Source organism: Panulirus ornatus, chromosome 30 (genome assembly GCF_036320965.1).
Source record: "Panulirus ornatus isolate Po-2019 chromosome 30, ASM3632096v1, whole genome shotgun sequence".
NCBI classification, from domain to species: Eukaryota; Metazoa; Arthropoda; class Malacostraca; order Decapoda; family Palinuridae; genus Panulirus; species Panulirus ornatus.
The window spans coordinates 2559322-2578413 of record NC_092253.1 but is presented as its reverse complement, the minus strand read 5'-3'; the positions used below and the strand labels follow the sequence as shown (position 1 = coordinate 2578413).

The following is a 19092-nucleotide window of genomic DNA, read 5'->3' as shown; positions in this document are numbered from 1 at the left end:
TATAACGCCATTCACGGATGTTACTTTTGCTGTATCATAATATATAATGCTAATGACAGATATGAGCGTGCTATATCAGGATCTTCAATGCCGCCGTCAGATACCGCCGTGCTTATCAGTTATGCCTATTTGCTTTCTATTATCGATACGCTCTCCCCAGATATTCTTTTCTACTTAATCCTCTTATTTTTCATTCTTTTTACGATACGAAACTTGTTGCAAGTGCATGGGAAGATTGTAACATGTTATGTAGGACAGTAGATTCGATATTTTCCATTTTTCCTGTGTTAGTGGGACAATTTTCCCACTCATTAAGGAAAAGATTGTAGTAAACGTCAGCAAGTTTAGATATCCCCGATAAAATATAATGAGGAAATTCTCATACATTCAATTTAGACTCAGAAATTATTAGCGACCTGCGGAAGAAGAATTTCATTTATAAAGAGCCAAAGAGGTAACCAAATAATAATTATTCTCAACATATGTGTTTGCTATATGGTAAACAATGTCGACAGCATTATTCAATTCTCACCTATTTGGAATATGTTATCTAACGTCTTATAATGACAATAATGCCTTTCGATGTTTATTTGTTTTTATTTTGACATAGGTTCGAGACAGTGCCAAGGTGGCTCGGATACTGGAATCTTTAGCCACGAAGCAAGATGAAAACAACTGTGGGAATAATAGTGTTACTGTCTTGTTTTGCCCTCTCACTGGCTGTAGCTCACAATAATGGAGACGAGGTATTGTTTCCAGCGTTACAGTAAGCGACTGCCATTGTTTTATGTGAATGATTTGTGTAACATATCGGTGTCAGCAACTGTTAGGACCTCAACAATACTCGAACTGATGTCCAGGCATTGTAGAATTGTGTACTGCTTGTGGTGTCTCAAAATTACTAGAAGGGTTTATCCATTGTGCATGAATGATTTAGGCGCATGAAGAGATCACAGTACAAAGTAATTTTGAAGAAAGTATTTAGTAAAGGCTTCAGTTACTGTCGTAGAGTTCATTGTAATAGAATTCCATTTGGTGTTTATTTTGCCGAATAGGCACTAGCAGATCAAACGTTGTTTTATAGACTAAATATGTCCTCGACAATGTAGATTTGATTATATATTAACTCCGATTTGAAACTAGAACTAGGAAATGTTTACATATGTTTCAGGTGTTTTATATAGAAGTAGAGATTACAACTTCCTGTAGTGCATGGTTTGGAGTATTTTATTTACTTAAATGATGTTAAGTAAAAGTGACAAAGTTTATGTTAGGGGAAATATGAAATTTGTTGGTGTAAAAGAGGATACTCTGCTTGTAAAATTGCACCAGAGCATATAAACCTCACATGTTAGTTTAATGAGTTGTAATATACCAGTAATATGTGAAAGTCCTGTGGATCTTACTGTGTTGTACTTTGACATGCTGCCTCATTGGCAGTGCATTTTCTTGAGTGTGACTGGAATGTTTCAGCTAGATTATTGAAAGCTAAGATGAATCTTGATTGCTAGAGAGGTTAGGTGTAGTTTTCTTAGGTTCTGTTGATTTTTTTTTTTACAAGTGTATTACCTACATTCACCTTGGCCCCATGTACTTCTAGATATATCACTTGAGTCATTCAGAAAATATAATGCTCCAAATCTTGATCTACAGATATTTATGTAATGACAAGAAACAAAGTAAAACATGTAAAACTGAAGCAACCATATCCAAAGGCTAGTTTTGATGCAGAGATATTGATAGATTACCATACATTTTCCCATGTGTCATCTTTTAGTTATGTTGATATGAATTAGGGTTGGAGGCTATGAGACAAAGCCTCTTGGCAAGGTTGTCTCGTTCGACTATTTTACCCAACACTTTGCTTTGATTTCAACATGGCGATGGGTGCGAGTTCCCCGACTCCAGTGGATTGAGTGAAATAGAAATTGATCTATTCACCCGAGAACTGATATTTATATGAATCTCAATATTTATGAAAACTTGCTGGTAAGAATCCAGTTTAGACCTGCAGTGCTGTTTTGGATATCAAATGATTTTCTCCTGCATTGCCTGAAGAGTATTCTGTCTACAGAATACAGTAGCAAGTTGGCATATGATTTGGAGTATTAGAATTTATTTAATGATTTTTGGATAAAGCATTAATAGTAAAGATTATATGTAGCATGGACTATGTGAAGTTGATTAATGTTAAAGTGAGTAAGATGTGAGCAGAAAAACAACAGAACCTGTGAAAACCTCAAGTATAAGTTGAGAAGTATAGGAGAAATATATTGGCATTAAAGTGGTCTGCTGCTAGGATTCACATGAAATGACAGTAGCATAATTGGTTGCTGATCTGTCATTTGTTTGTTGAGATTTGATAGCAGTTGTGCAATGCTCATTCTTGGGTGTGACTGATATGTTTTAACTAGAATATTGAACTGTAAGATACATCTCAGCTGGAAGTTGTGATTTTTTCATACATGTTGATATTTTATGAGTGTACTGTCTATCTGCTTTTATATTAAGGAATACTGCTTTTTTCTTAATATACATAACTATTACTGCTCTCACCATAAGTGATATCATTTAGTACAATGCTCCAAATCACACTTTGCAAATTTTATTTTATTCTAGAAATGTCATATTAGCATTGCCGGAAAACCCATTGAATTTTCAGTGCTAATAGTGATGTGAAGGTAGACTAGACTTTTACCAGTTTTCCTTCTATATATTAGTAAAAGTTGATAAAAAAGGGAATTTCCGGACTGGGGCACCTTAGAAATTCTGAGTGGAATTAAAAGACGAGGGAAGTGTGATTTAGTTTTATTTTGTCTCCTCATTGCAATTAGCTTTGGATATTGAGTGTTTTCATTTGACACTGTGGTGTGTAGTAGTGTGTAGTGAATACAATAACAGTTGTGAAACATGATGAGGAACATCAAATTGCACTGAATGACTTTGAATAAAGGCTTTGAGTAAAGCAGTTGGAGTGAAGGTTTATGTGTAATAGGGAAATGCAGCTGGAGGAAGTAAACAGAGTCTGCAAACACAAAAACCTCAGTCATCAAAAAAATTGTACAGCACGTGAATACAGCGACACCATGACACTAACATGATTTTCAAATGACTTTGAAAATAAGATAGATTTGGGTTGCAAGGGGAAGGTAGGTAAAGCTTCCATATTTCTCTTGATTTCCAGAAATGTTTCTGTTTTACCACATTTCCCTAATCATCATATCTCTTTCCATGATCAGATTTTATTCTTAATAGTAAAGGAAATGCTCTAGTTCATGCTTCTCCCAGTGTAAATCACAAATGATAGTATAAAGAGTCCATTAAAGTACTCGTATTCCAAATCTCTGTTATTTCTCTGGTTGTTCTAAACTGGAAAGCAATATATCCAGTAATACAGCAGAAAGAAATGAAAGTAAACTAGTGAGCACAATTACTGCCTTGAAATTTTAAGATTATTAGATTGTTGCTTTATCATAGAGAATTTAGAATTGGTGATAAAGTTTACTGGTATTTTTATCTTTAGAAAACGTTTTTGGTTGCTCAGTTTTATTTATTTTAGTAACTTTTTCAATTTATATTGTCTGTTGTATCCTTTGCTTGTCCAGTTTTTGGTATTTCAGTAACTTTATTAACTTTTTTTCAGGTTATATTGTATGTTAACAAAGTGGGTCCTTACTTTAATCCACATGAAACCTACCACTATTACCAGCTACCTGTTTGCCACCCCAATATTGTAAGTATTTGAATATCAGGTGCCAGTTTTCAGTTTCTTTTCCACCAGGATCCATGGTTAAATACACAAAGATGCTCCTCTATAATTTTACTTGTTTTTAACTTGTTTTCGACTCTGTATCATGACAATTTTTTTGTACTAAAGTCTTTTCTTTAATTGTAGATTATAAATCCATATGTGGATTTTCATGTAATGCCTTTCATGTTTAAGTGTCTTGTCATATTCTCCCATATCAAGTGGGGTGACATTGCCTGGTGTTCAGTTGATGTTTAAAATTCTAACATTATTATGGCTTTTACTTTCAGTATGTATTGAATTACCTCCTCCTTTTTCTCACAGACAGACTACCCCTTTGATCATAAAAGAGAGCACTTGCTTGGAGGCATGTTATAAAAACTATTTCACCCCCAGAAAGGTTGTATATATGAGGGTTATCCCTCTTCAACCACAATGATACTGTACTTCTGAGCCTGGCATTTGTTTGTTAACCCTCAAATAGTAACTGGCATCATTTGAGGTGGGTTGTGCATACATGGTTGTCCTTCAGAAAATATGTAGATTGTTGTATGATTTAAGTGATGAGAAGTAATTCTTATAATTTTTATCAGTTTGTGAGGAAAGTGTAAAAGTATGGCATGAGAAATATGGAAAGAAGTGACAGAGTGGATCTGACATGATTACTTAAGAAGGGGAGGCCTGCATGGGAGGTATTCCCACCAACATAGCAATTGTGGAAAAAATTATGCAACATATGTTCCTAATTTTCATTTTAGTAACCATATGGTCATAAAAGACTGGTAAAAGATGATTTGTAAAGAGCTAGAATTTTTACAAGAAAAAGTCATCTCCAGCATCCTCCCCATATGTGTCAACTATTTCCTGCTATCACACTAGATTTTAGTGCGAGTTAGAGTAGTATCTGCTGGTCTCATAATTATCATTGTGGGTGAAGGTGTATGATTATGGATATATTTCATTGCAGGTGGTGAAAGGGTGTTTTTAAGGTCCTGCCAAGCAAATACATTTTCAGAATTTCATAATGCAAGAAATATGGTATTTCATCCTTTGAATCTTATATTTATACAGATTGAACACAAAAGCCTTACTTTGGGAGAGGTCTTGGATGGGGATCGGATGGCTAAGTCTGACTACAAAATAAAGTTTAAAGGTAATGCTTTTCAAAATTTTTAATCGTAACAGCTGACCAGGGAAGTACTACCATCCTGAGTTGAGAGTAATTAAGTCATGCTTGAAATCACGTTATGCCTTCTGTGCTAGGATTGTTGGATTTATGTCACTATAAAACTTATTGACTGGGCTTTTTGCTTATATACATTTCATGTTTATCCTCAGTTTATATATCTTATGTGTTCTTCCTTTTTTAATCCTTTCTTTCTCATTTTATCTCTTTCTCCGGTGAAGGCCACTTGTTGGAGAGGGCTCCTGCTACTCAATAGTGAACACTTGCGGTTTTGACTGATTGTCTGCAGTTGGCAAGCAAAGTTTTTGAAATTTTTTCAGTTCTTTTCCTTGGTGTTGACATTATTTGATATGCTTCCTGAATGTCGAAAATCATAATCATTCTTAAAGTGTTATGATCTTTGCTTTCATCCAGAAAACATGCAGAATGCAAAGCTTTGTGATCTGATTTTTTTTTATAACTGTAAGTGCAGTACTTTTGAGAGGCTATTGAAGAACACTTATTTTGATTACTAATTGATGATATAACTGTAAGGAACTCCATTGGTCACCTCGAAGAATCTGGTTTAGCCCCTCACACTCACAAAGTTGTTCCTCTGAACTCCTTTTATTTCATTGTTTGCATTATTTGTTGTGCATCCCAAATGTCAAAAGTATGATAATTTTTTTTACTGTTATGATCTTCCATTTCATCCAGAAAACATGCAGAATGCAAAGCTGTGTGACCTGACTCTATCAGAACTGGAAGTGCAGTACTTACGAGAGGCTATTGAAGAGCACTATTATTTTGAGTTTGTGATTGATGAAATACCTGTAAGGGACTTTATTGGTCACTTGGAAGAATCTGGCTTTGTCCCTCATACTCATAAGGTATTCCTCTGGACTCATCAGCACTTCAATATCTTCTACAATGAGGATAAGGTATGATATTAATTTGCATGTATATATAAATATTTGAGTGAGGAACTGCAGAAGGTGGTAGCTTAGTTTAGCAGGGTTGAGGGACAGGTTAGTTGGGGTATGAGTTTAATTAGTGAGAAATTGGAGGAAGTGAAGTGTTTTAGATATCTGGGAATGGATATTACAATGAATGGAACCATTGAAGCAGAAATGAGGCATAGTTTGGGTGATGGGGTTAAGGTTGTGGGAGTGCTCAAGAATATATGGAAGGAATGATTATCTGGGAGGGCAAAAATGGGTATGTTTGAGGATATACTAGACCAGATAACATTATATGGATGCAAGGCATGGACTGTAGATAAGGCTTTGTGGAGAAGGATGGAGGAGTTGGAAATGAAATGTTTAAGGACAATATGTAGTGTGAGGTGACTTGATAGAGTTAGTAATGAAAGGGTAAAATAGAGGTGCCGTATTAAAAAGAATGAGTTTAAGAAAGCTGAAGAGGGTGTGCTTGAATGGTTTGGACATGTGGAGAGAATGTGTGAGGAAAGGTTGACATAGGATATATATGTCAGAAGTGCAGGGAGCAAAGAGAACGGGTAGACCAAATTGGAGTTGGATTTTTGTTTTGCGGTGGTTTTAGAGCATCCCATTTGATTTTTCTCTGAAATGAAGTTTTATGCTTTTATTCCTTAACTTCTTAGCTTTAGACTTTAATCACCTGAAATAACTTCAGCCTAAAGCTCTTCACTTGCTGCATATGTCCATATTAGTCATAGTCCTCCTCCTCTTTTACCTTCTTTGGTACCATATATCTTATTCAGTCTCTTGTTATTTGTCATTATGTCCTTGATGGTGATGCCATGCCATTAAGGACTTATGACACTCATCCCTAACCATGTATATTTTTTTTACATCACACATCCTGCTTATATCTGTATTCTTACCTTTGTTTCCCTAGTTCCAGTTATGATATGTGAGTTAACCACTTCTGCACTTGGGACTCTAGCCATTTCTGAATGTAATTCCTTTGTGCACTAGTATGACACCATGCATACTTTATTGTAATTGTAGGATGTCCAAGTAATATTGTTATTGACATTGAAGGTTGGAATTATCATTCATAATCATAGAATATTTCCTTTTCTACAATTGGGACTTTGTATTATTGACATTCCAGATTATTTACGTGAATGTAACCAAAGAACATAGCCCCATCAGTCTGGATGATGTAGATGCACCTCTCACACTAAAGATCACATACTCAGTGACATGGATCCCCACAAAGTAAGGCAGCTATTGTAGATTCATGTCTGTTGCCATTAAATTATTTACTTTTTCAGAACCCTCTTAGCACCAAATGCTCTTTACTGAGCTGCCTCTATAAGACTAGGACTGAAATTTATCATTTTGTAATTGAATATATTCTTGAATAATACATAGGTATAAGTTAACAGTGTTTCCTTCCAGCAACTCATTTCCCAGTATAAGTTGTAGTTTAGAAGAAAAAAAGGGTTCTATATAATGAGACTATTTCTGCTCTCTTATTTAATAGTGTTTAGTACTATAGATATTCCAGTTTGATTTGAAGAGAACTAGGGCTTAAATAAATACTGTATAATGTGTTTGATCGTTCATTACTTTTGAGCTCAGAGGCAGAATGGTTACCTATTTTTGCAATACAAATTGGAAATTCTACACTCTTGAGTCCACTTACAAAAGTGTAATACTTTATGAATTGTGTATATCAGTTTATTGTATTATGAGTACTTTTCACAACAAATCTCAGTCATGTGTCAGAATACTTTATTTTAGTGCTTCAAATATAAATAAAAGAATTTTTAGAGTGTGAGACAACTGCATTGAGAGAAAATTTTGTGATTGGTACTTATGAATTATGGTTAATTATTAGATATGGAAATTTCCTTGTCAAATACACAATTCCAGGTACACTCTGTTCAACAGAAATGGAAAAATGAAATAGGCAGGAGTGTGTTGCTCTTTGTTAAAGCTTATCTTCTGCTGAAAGAGCTGTAGCTGTTAATGATATCAGCTTGCTTTTTGTAAAAATGAAGATAAGCATGGTAAGAACATGTCCCTGAACGTACACCATAGATAGATTAAAGACTTAATTATTTTTTACCAGAAATTTGTAATTAACACAATTTAATCACATTGGGAAATGTTAACTTCAGAATATCTTAGTGGGAAGAATACCTTTCTAGTATCTAAGGTCATGGGATATAGATGATTCCAGGTTCCCTGTGACATACATATGGTATGGTTTGTTCCCATGGGGAAAGTATTTTTATATATATTGTAGAACAGAAAAGATATAGATTGGCTGTGAAAGTGAAGTGCTTGAACATCCTTGAGGTCTTCTTGAATGGCAAGACAGGGACATCTATACAGGTCCCCTGTGACATACATATGGTATGGTTTGTTCCATGAGGAAAGTATTTTTGTATATATTGTAGAACAAAAGATATAGATTGGCTGTGAAAGTGAAGTGCTTGAACATTCTTGAGGTCTTCTTGAATGGCAAGACAGGGACATTTATACATAATATACCATGCATGTTTGAACATATGAATTGTTGGATATTAGTTTTAGTAAGATAAACATCTATACCAGTAAGCAGTAACTTTGATAACAAGACAGGTAGTCCTTCCTGATATTTCAAAGGAAATTGGATACATGTCATGCTCATATATTCTAATAGAGTCCTAGTGGAGATCCTACAGTGAACATTTGCTGATTCTGATTGCACAAATCAATTTTATTTTCACAGAAATTTTGAAAATCTCTTTTAGAAATGTTTTGATTGATTGTAAAAATCTTGACTTTGAAACATCTAATGGACATTCTTTATTTACCAGGATTAATTATGCAGATCGTGGACATCTTATTCAGGATAATAGTTTCTTTCCTCGAAGTCTGGAGATCCACTGGCTGTCCATCATCAATTCCATGGTTCTCGTTTTCCTCCTCATGGGATTTGTCATCATTATTTTGGTTTGTTGTTGTCTATTTATAGTTAAGTAAATTTGATAGAAATGGGGATGAGGTAAATGAGTTTGATGAAATAGCATTAAAGGTGCAAGTGATTGTAAGCTAGGTGTTTTGTATTAATTCAGAGCTACAGTTAGTATTGATATAACTGTTACAGAGGTATAGGTAGAGTTATTGGAATGGGTTGTGGAAAGAATACATTGTATTGCATTTTAGTGTGATTTAACACTACCCAGAACCATTTTATTTGAAGATCAGCTGCCTTTCTTGAGTTTAGTTGATCATGGCTAATATTAGTTATCCTTGGTTATATTATTAGACATTTGACCTACACCCAAGGTTACTGGAGAAATGTAAGGGGTAGTTTAAGCAGCTTTATGTTCACAGAAGTTAAACAATCATCAAGAGCAGTTTAGAGGCATTTTTGGAATGAGACAGTGCCTCTGTTGTGGACAGGAGCTGATACTGGGAAGTATTTTAGACACCAGTCATCATTTGCTAGATATGAGTAAAACTGAATGTAAGAAAAAAATTAAGAAAGGCAGATTATGAGTTTTGTTGTTGCAATATATGTTGGGTGACAGGAGGGAGGGTAGAGAGGCTGCTAATGGATATGTTTGAAATTAAGTGAAAGTATTGTGTGGAAGAGTTCTTTATGAATAAGGATATGTTTGAAATTAAGTGAAGGTATTGTGTGGAAGAGTTCATTGTGAATAAGCATTTTTGTTGGTTTGGTAAAGATATGATCAGTTTGAATGTGATTAACAGGAGAGAATGGAGCAATAAATGATCACAGGGAAGCTATACACAAGGGGCTGGGAGTAGCTTAGCAGGTGAGAACTCAGTAAGAGAGGGTAGGATACCTAGTAAAGGAAATTTGAGTGCAAATGTTTGGAAGTTTGAACAAGTAAGGAAAGTGGACAGCATGAATATAAGGAGAAATGAAAATGGATTGGCAGGTGGACTTTTGCACTAAATGTAATTGCCTGCTTGGGTATCATGAGGGTTAGTGAAGGCTGTGTAGTGAGCTAGCACTTCAGTTGTTGTCAGGTTGCTTTCCTCTAGCCCAGGTAGCTGTCATTTCTCTCTGCCTCACCCAGATGTGGACTACTAGCATTCTGTCCACCAACATACAATATCTCCTTGTTGCACATAACACTTCATAAGTAGCTCACACAGCTCATTCTTTGTTATTAAAAGCTGATTTGTTAGCCAGATTTTTACACTTATGCAAACAGTGTTGAGAGTTATAAGAACAAAAGTGTATGCAACATTTATGAAGTTAGGGTAAAGCATATGATAAAGTTTATAATAAAGCTCTCAAGGAAATTTCTTTTGGAAAACTGAGTCTTTAAAAGGTTTTATTTTGAAAGTAGTGCTTGTATGAGAGTAAATAATGGTATTAGTGAGAGTTTTAAAATAAATCAAGAATATGTAATGTCACTTCTTTTTTTTCATTGTTTAGAAGAAAATAACTGGAATGAGAGCAAATTATGGTGACAGTGCTTTACCGCTTAACCTTGAGGAAATTAAAGCAATTCTTTTATGCAAGTGATGATGTTTGTTTAACAAAACTGGATGAGTGTATAAAATTGCAGGTCACTTTGATGATGAAAATGTTTTAAGACAAAATCATCATGTAGAACTTACAACAAATGATAGGTTGCTTAAGAAGAGGAATGGTTTTGGATTGTATGTACAGGTTTGCTGAATGGAGGCTGTGGTCCTGTTTGGAAAATCATCATATTATGTAACATGAAAAAGGTGCTTCTATTAGCATGAAAGTTCATACTTAATTTTGATACTCTGAACATGGGTTGAGGATGTGTGTGAATGAATTGAGAGGCTGTGTACCCCTTTTTAAGTTCAATAGTGAGTCTAAGACTTAAACCCCATTTTTTGTAAGTTACCTTTGTGATGATATGATACTGTTTTCTGTATAATAGACTCGTGTACTGAGGAATGACTTTGCCCGTTACAACATTGATGAGGAAGGACGAGATGAAATGGACAGTGATGAGTATGGTTGGAAAATAATTCATACAGATGTTTTCCGCTTCCCAGAGCACAAGAGTCTTTTCTCTGCTATTTTGGGTAAGATTGAATGGAAAACTAATCTAAGAATATGTGTATTATTATTCACAGAACAAGGTGGCCTTTCTTAAAAGGTGACATAACCGAATATAGCTAGCCTCATTATCTTCTGAATGTGGAAATAAGTACCCCTTAGATGACTATTATCGTGTGTTTCACTTTTGGCTTAAATGGTTACAGCCCATCAACCAGTTATATCATTTTCATATGTTGAACATGTTTACATTGTTCCATGATCAAGTGCAGAATTTGATAGTAATATTATTGAAGTAGGAATTGATGATTTGAATAATTATTTATGTAATTTGCTTTTTTTTTGTTGCTTAAAGCAGTGCATATTAATTTCATGAAAGGTTTTACTATTTTTCAGGTGTTGGTTGCCAGTTCCTTGCTGTTACAGTTGGAATTATTGGAATGGCACTATTGGGAATGTTCAATGTCCATCGGCATGGGTCCATGAATAGTGCAGCGATATTCCTTTATGCCCTAGCATCAGTCATTGCTGGTTATGTGTCTGCATCTTACTTTCGAATGATGGGTGGAACCAAGTGGGTTTCAAATGTCAACCTAACCACTATTCTCTTTGCAGGTAGAATAAGTTTTCATATATGAAGAATTCTTCATGGTAGTCATTGTCTTTATAAAGTACGTTGGGAAGTGTAGAGGTTCATATTTTGTACAACTTGTATTTACATAACAGCATTAATGAGAAAAATTGTTAACCAGGGAGATTGTTTGTGGATGAAACTTTTGTGGCTCTACTTTTTAAAGACAAGAGAAAGTAGTGTATGCTTGCAGAAGGAAAAGGATGGATTTTCTTGAAATGAATTGCCTGAGGATGGTATGAGGCAGGTTGATTGACTAAGAATGACGTGTAGGAAAGAGTTGTGGAAGTGAGCATGGTGTGATTGAGAGGGCCAACCAGAATGTGCTGACGTTGTTTGGATGTGAGGAGAGGATGGATAAAGAAAGGTTATTAAGAGGATTTGTGTATCAGATGTGAAGAGCTCATTGAGGTGGAGGAGATTAAGAAGGGGATAAAAGAAAGACAGGAAAGCATCTTTAGGGTATCAGGGGTTTATTATTCAAGAGGGTGAGATGTATGCATTGGATAGAATGAAGTTAATCAATGTTGTGTAAGAGAGAAGTAACATGCTTTCAGTGAGCTGAACTTGGGCATGTGAAGTGGTTGTAATAAACCATGGAGTTTGGTTGTAAGTGGTAGGTTCTAGTTTTGGTACAATGTACATGATAGCTAGAGAATATATGTCTGTGGCTTGAGCAGGGAAATAAGGGCTTCCTTGGAGCAGGAAATCTGATAAAGGGCATAGTTAAACAGTGACATTTCATTTTCAACACATCCACCCTTATCCACACAGCCTGATCAATAGCCATTGACAGTCATGCACATATCTGCTAAGTAATGAGCACATCAGCTTATTTTTCTTATTTCCCATAATTTAGTTTGTAGTGGGACGTTAGGCAATGCATGTTTCACTTACTCTGTTAAACATATATATTTGTTGAAGCCAATTTTATTTTCCTTAAATTCTGATAGTACAAGCTTTGCTAAATAGGAGTAGCAGATGTATATGAATGAAGTTAAGAGACTGTATACATCTGAACTTCATAAGGAATTAGTTGAGTTTGTGGTGGTAGAGAGATATATATCAAGCACATTGTATATTAAGCAACGGTAACAAACTATGCACAGAACTTATGTTTTAGGAAGTGGATGAAGTCAAGGAATTTTCTTTTTTTTTTACCTGGCCAGAGGCAGGGACTGTCCCTGAATTGTTCCTTTTCAGGATTATGTTCATTGATCCTAACCCTTCAAAGATGTCCACTGTTACTGAAAACATTGATCTGGTAACTTTTCACGTTTTATTAATTTCTTCAGCTTTTAGTCCATTTAGAAATATTACTGGTGGGGATGGTTCTCTAGGTCCCTTTTCATTGTCTGGTATGCAAATATTTTTCTATTAGATTTTTTTTTTCACATGAAACTGCTGAATTGATATAAATCTTTTCTGGATGGTCCTTGTGAAAACTTTCAGTTGCATAATTTGTCATGTTAAAGTCAGTTGATTTTGTATGTAAGAAAGCAATTCAGGATTATTGTATTGTTTTCCCATAGTTCTGATGTACCAGATGTAACTATGACACTAATGTACATGTTTTTTGCCATTTGATATTTCTAGGTCCATTCTTCCTGATATGGAGTGTGCAGAACACAGTGGCATGGGCATACCACTCAACACAAGCTTTGCCATTTACTACAGTCATTCTTCTGTTCCTTGTATGGATTTGCAGTAAGTACTGATTCTTCTGTTCTTTGTATAAGTTTCATGTGCTGTTGACTTTCATACATTGTATTGCAATATTTTGTACATCTCAGTTAAAGTTCCTTTAAATCATTCCTCATTTTATCACAATTCATTCTCTTGCTGTCATGTGTAATGCCCTGAAAATACAGCTACAATCCACAACCAGGCCCTGCAGATTTTTCCATGGTTTTCCATGCTGCTTCATGTGCTCTGGTTAGGCCTATTAACTAACATCATGCTGCCCCTTGTATACCACAGTGCTCCATTTCACTGTTTCCCATGCATACCTTTCACCCTCCTGCTGGTTCAGGCCCTGAGCACTCAAAATTTCTTTCACTTTAGTCTTTCGTCTCTTTTTAGGTCTTGCACTTTTCTGTGTCCCCTCTACTTCTGACACATACATCCTTTTTGTCAGCCTCTCCTCTTTCATTCTCTCCATCTGTTCAGACCATTTCAGCATACCCTCTTCAATTCTGTCAACCATACTTTCCTTGCCACACCTCTCTTATCAACATTACTTGATCAACATTTCAGAGATTATATATTGTCCTCAAATATTTCATTTTTAACACATTCACTATTTTATGAACTTTATGTATATTACACATGATTACTTCGTGAATGTGTGATCTGCATTAATGGAATGATTGCCAGCTAGATGAGATTGCAGTTATAGTGCATCCACAGTTAGTTTAGGGGAAGTGTGATTTTTTTATACTAAAACTTTATTGTTTTCCCCTTGAAAATTGGTGTATAGAAAGTAGACATTGTCATGGTTTACTTCTCATTATGCTGTTGTCTTTTCCAGTTGGATATCCCTTGACTGTACTAGGTGGCATCATTGGCAAGAATGGTCGCACTGAATTCAACTTTCCCTGTCGCACAAAAAATATTGCTCGTGAAATACCTCCTGTCCCATGGTACCGCACATATTGGGCTCATTTTGCTGTTGGTGGTTTCCTGCCTTTCAGGTAAATATTGAATTGTGTTATTGGATCTTTTTTTATTATCTATAAGTATTGATAAGTTGGGCTTTGTGATATATGGTTGTTTGTAGAAGAGTCCTTTCAGTTTTTAAAATTAGATCGAATGCCTAGCTCTAAAATAGGAAGGGGATAGAATGTTTCAACAGTTTTGCCTATGTGTGCTTTGTATTTATAAAAATCCTGTGTTTAAAAATACAGTTGGAACACATTCCCACAGTCCTAATGTTCTTTCTTTATTTTGATGCACTCCTGGAACTCTGTCTTGATCTATACAGTTCCCCATCCATTCATGCGAGTCACCCACCACTCACTTCTCTGCATGTACATGCTTTATTACTCTTTCAGGATCTCTGGAAGGCATCCTTAACCTCTTGTTGTATGTCTTTAAATGGTATATATGCCTAATGTAATATATACATGTAATAATATAATATTTATCCCTGGGGATAGGGGAGAAAGAATACTTCCCACGTATTCCCTGCGTGTCGTAGAAGGCGACTAAAAGGGAAGGGAGCGGGGGGCTGGAAATCCTCCCCTCTCAATTTTTTTTTTTTTTTTTTTTTTTTTTTCCAAAAGAAGGAACAGAGAAGGGGGCCAGGTGAGGATATTCCCTCAAAGGCCAGTCCTCTGTTCTTAACGCTACCTCGCTAATGCGGGAAATGGCGAATAGTATGAAAGAAAGAATAATATAATATATTACATGTATATACACATACATATATATATACACATGTAAATATTCATATTTGCTCACTTCCATCCATTCTTTTTAAAAATCAATACTATAACCACATCTGTTAATTTTTCTTCCATCCACAGTGCAATCAGTGTGGAAATGTACTACATATTTTCCACCCTTTGGGGTCGTGAGCAGTACACGCTGTATGGTATACTTGGTGTAGTATTTGTAATTCTCCTGAGTGTCACTGCATGTGTTTCCATTGCACTGACATACTTCCAACTGGCTGCAGAAGACTACAGATGGTGGTGGAGATCAATCTTCAGTGCAGGGTAAGAACTTTTTGTCATGTATTGAACATATGACATACATGTCACTGGGCTGAACTAGGCAATATGAACTGATGGTGAACTAGAGAAAACCCTTTCCTGCCATATTATTCACTTTCACAATCAGATCCCCTATCACTAATACTTGGTCCCTTGAATCAGAACTACTGACAGGTTTATCTCCTCCCAAAACACTCAAAACACTCTTCTTTCTCCCTTAGTCTTCTCGATTCCAGGTGTATAAGGACTAATGTCACTAACCTCTCATAATTTTTTAGTTTTACCCACTTTAGTTTGGGGCCCACTTCCTTGCACTTTTTCAGACATTTTCACAACCCTTCCTGCTACAGCAGTGCTACCCCCTTTCTTAGTTTTCACCGTCACATATAACCCCTGACTTCATCTCAAAAACATTCCCCAGTCATTTTTTCTCACCTCTCCTTTAGCTTTGTTTCATTCAGGTCTAGAACACCAAGTTTCATCTCCACAACCACACAACCCATTTATCATTTCATCTCATCTTAGTTGCCTCCACACACATTCAGACACCTCAGACTGATCCTTCAAGGAGCAGGATCACTTCTTACTTGGGTCCTTCTTTGTTCAACTTTTAGAAATCAAAATACAAGGAGGACCTCCCACTTCCACCTTTTCCCTTTGGTTATCTTCTACAGTAAACAGGGGTTACATGGGAAGTATTATTCATCTCAGGGATAATGACCTTCCATATTACTTCATACAGCGTTAGAATGCACTTAGGTACATAGATTTTGTTACATTTAGAAGTTAAGGTATAAGGACTGACTAAATGATTTAAAGGGAAGATACATAAGAGTTTCTTAAAGTATCACTAGTGTAGTCTGGAAGAGATATAAGTCACATATACTTAGCTTTACCTTGCATATATGAATTTTATTATTTTTCATTTTTTCTTTATAAGTGATTATCTGTATGTAATTACTTACATGGGGAGAAGGGGGTGATTTTTACACTCTTAGGGCCCTATCTCTTGAATATTTTCTTTTATCATACTTTTTAGATTTATAAAAGCTGTGTGCATTAGCATTAACCATGTTTTCAGTTACTGCATTCCATTAATTTACCCTTTATTTGGTATTGAGTTTTATCTATAATTATCAATGATATTTTACCGTAAAAATTCTGTGTCACAATTTTACGAGAAACATATGGTATATAGATTTCTTTAAAGGTTCAGTGATGAAAATGTATATACTGTAGATAATGGTGTAAGTTTAAGTAATGATGTGAAGGTGTTAATTTCCTAAATGATTGGAGAATAGTATCCATGAATGTTTTCACTGATGGTACCAAGTAAGGGACAGCATTTGTAGTCCAGAATATTAATTTTCTCAACAGGTCAACTGGTGGTTTTGTCCTGATGTACTGTCTGTTCTACTATCTGAAGCGGTCCAATATGTCAGGTGGACTTCAAACTATTGAGTTTATTGGTTGGTCACTACTCACCTGTTATGTCTTTTTCCTCACTCTTGGCACTGTCTCATTCTTTGCTTCACTCACGTTTGTCAAATACATCTACCGAAACATCAAGATGGACTAGTTTTACTCTCATGCACAGATACGGTATAAGATCACTTTTGACATGAGATGAGAATCAGGAAAGCCAGATGGATGTGTTGAACATTTGACTTCATAAATCTCATTTTGTTGGATACACCGGTTGACTAAATGTTTTACCTATGTAGTTTTGGGTGTTTTATAAGTAATTTTTACCTGTGTAACAAATTAATGTACAGTAACCTACAAAACATTTCTTATGATCTTGAAGAAAGTGTATCCTTCATGAATGAGACATTTTGATAGTACCTGTTGCTTGCATGATGGGCATTTGTGTGTAGTTGTAGCGAGTATGCATTTGACAAAGCCCCAGAGGTGAAGTGTTGGACAGACATCAATCTTTGCCATACCATAGTTTTACTAGGTGTGTCAGTTGTCATGTCCTTGTTTGTAAATACTGCTAAGCCCATTTTTGTTGGGTTGTTTTTCAGAAATATCAGTGCTAAGCCTAGTGCCTTAAAACACTAATAAGGGGCAGAAAAGCATAAATTCCTTCAAGGACAATATGCACTTCATGAAAGTGCAACTGACTTGATTTTTTAAATAAAAATTTATTGTTTTTAAGGTTGATAGATGCTAGTAAGTGATTTCCTCTGAAAATTAGTTTATTTGAATGTGTTGTATTTGAACTTGGATCTTCATTTTCCTTTCTATAATTGGAAATTAGAAAATGAGAAAATATTTTTATTTGAGATTTTTTTCCTGCATCTGTTTTGTGGCCGTTGGTGAAGGTTTTATTTAAAACAGCCACATGATGTTGTGTACAGATATGTTTAATATAGATCATTTGTCACCTAAGTCAGTCTTGAGCTCAATAATCATTTGGCCTCCCAAGTGAAGGACTGATAATGTTTTATATTAGCCACGGCTGGAGACATTTGTTTGATGAAATTAAAGATGTAACTCGATGTAATATAAGATGCATTTTGACTGTGTGTTATGTGATCCTTACTGAGTGTATATTATTTATTTGTCATTAGACTGTCATTGGCAGAATTCTTTATAGATGATATTGTAAAGGATATAAGGTTTTTGTATAACTTGGTGTTTGTATTTTTCCTATGATTGAAGAGATGTTTTCCATTTCACTGTGGGAAATGATTTGAGTTGGACTGAAAAAGAAGTGTGATAAAGTTTGACATTTGTCTTAAAACATTTTTTTTTTTGTATATGAGTTAGGCTGCATTTTAACATTTATTTGTGATGAGAGTATTTATTTTTTTTCATACGTATTCACCATTTCCCATTCACCATTTCTTTTACCCTTTCATTACTTAATCAATCAAATTTAACCTGAGGCACTGCAAAGTAATAAGTATGAGACACAGCAAATATAATCGTAACATATATAATATGTTTTAGATATCTGGGAGTGGATCTGGCAGCGGATGGAACCATGGAAGCGGAATTGGATCATAGGGTGGGGGAGGGGGCGAAAATCCTGGGAGCCTTGAAGAATGTGTGGAAGTCGAGAACATTATCTCGGAAAGCAAAAATGGGTATGTTTGAAGGAATAGTGGTTCCAACAATGTTGTATGGTTGCGAGGCGTGGACTATGGATAGAGTTGTGCGCAGGAGGATGGATGTGCTGGAAATGAGATGTTTGAGGACAATGTGTGGTGTGAGGTGGTTTGATCGAGTAAGTAACGTAAGGGTAAGAGAGATGTGTGGAAATAAAAAGAGCGTGGTTGAGAGAGCAGAAGAGGGTGTTTTGAAATGGTTTGGGCGCATGGAGAGAATGAGTGAGGAAAGATTGACCAAGAGGATATATGTGTCAGAGGTGGAGGGAACGAGGAGAAGTGGGAGACCAAATTGGAGGTGGAAAGATGGAGTGAAAAAGATTTTGTGTGATCGGGGCCTGAACATGCAGGAGGGTGAAAGGAGGGCAAGGAATAGAGTGAATTGGATCGATGTGGTATACCGGGGTTGATGTGCTGTCAGTGGATTGAATCAGGGCATGTGAAGCGTCTGGGGTAAACCATGGAAAGCTGTGTAGGTATGTATATTTGCGTGTGTGGACGTATGTATATACATGTGTATGGGGGTGGGTTGGGCCATTTCTTTCGTCTGTTTCCTTGCGCTACCTCGCAAACGCGGGAGACAGCGACAAAGCAAAACAAAACAAAAAAAAAATATATAATATCTGTATAAAACTCCAGGAGTCTGTGTGTGAAAGGGAATTTTGGGTCAACATTGTACCCAATCTATCACCAGGACATCATCACATGAGAATTGT

At 35.7% G+C, this 19092-nt stretch overlaps 1 protein-coding gene across 2 annotated transcripts; it reads left to right on the top strand.

Moving 5' to 3' along the window:
• Positions 1-585: 585 nt before the first annotated feature.
• Positions 586-17896, top strand: LOC139758311 (transmembrane 9 superfamily member 1-like). 2 transcript variants are annotated; one of them, XM_071679538.1, is made up of 12 exons: positions 586-746; positions 3644-3733; positions 4820-4901; positions 5631-5854; positions 7014-7120; positions 8713-8848; positions 10792-10939; positions 11310-11528; positions 13141-13251; positions 14075-14237; positions 15072-15263; positions 16638-17896. In XM_071679538.1, the coding sequence occupies exons 1-12, from the start codon at positions 666-668 to the stop codon at positions 16837-16839; spliced, it is 1755 nt and encodes a 584-aa protein (XP_071535639.1). In that variant the 5' UTR covers positions 586-665; the 3' UTR covers positions 16840-17896. The 2 variants fall into 2 exon arrangements, with proteins under 2 accessions (XP_071535639.1, XP_071535640.1); XM_071679539.1 differs by having other exon boundaries at positions 657-766.
• Positions 17897-19092: the final 1196 nt, after the last annotated feature.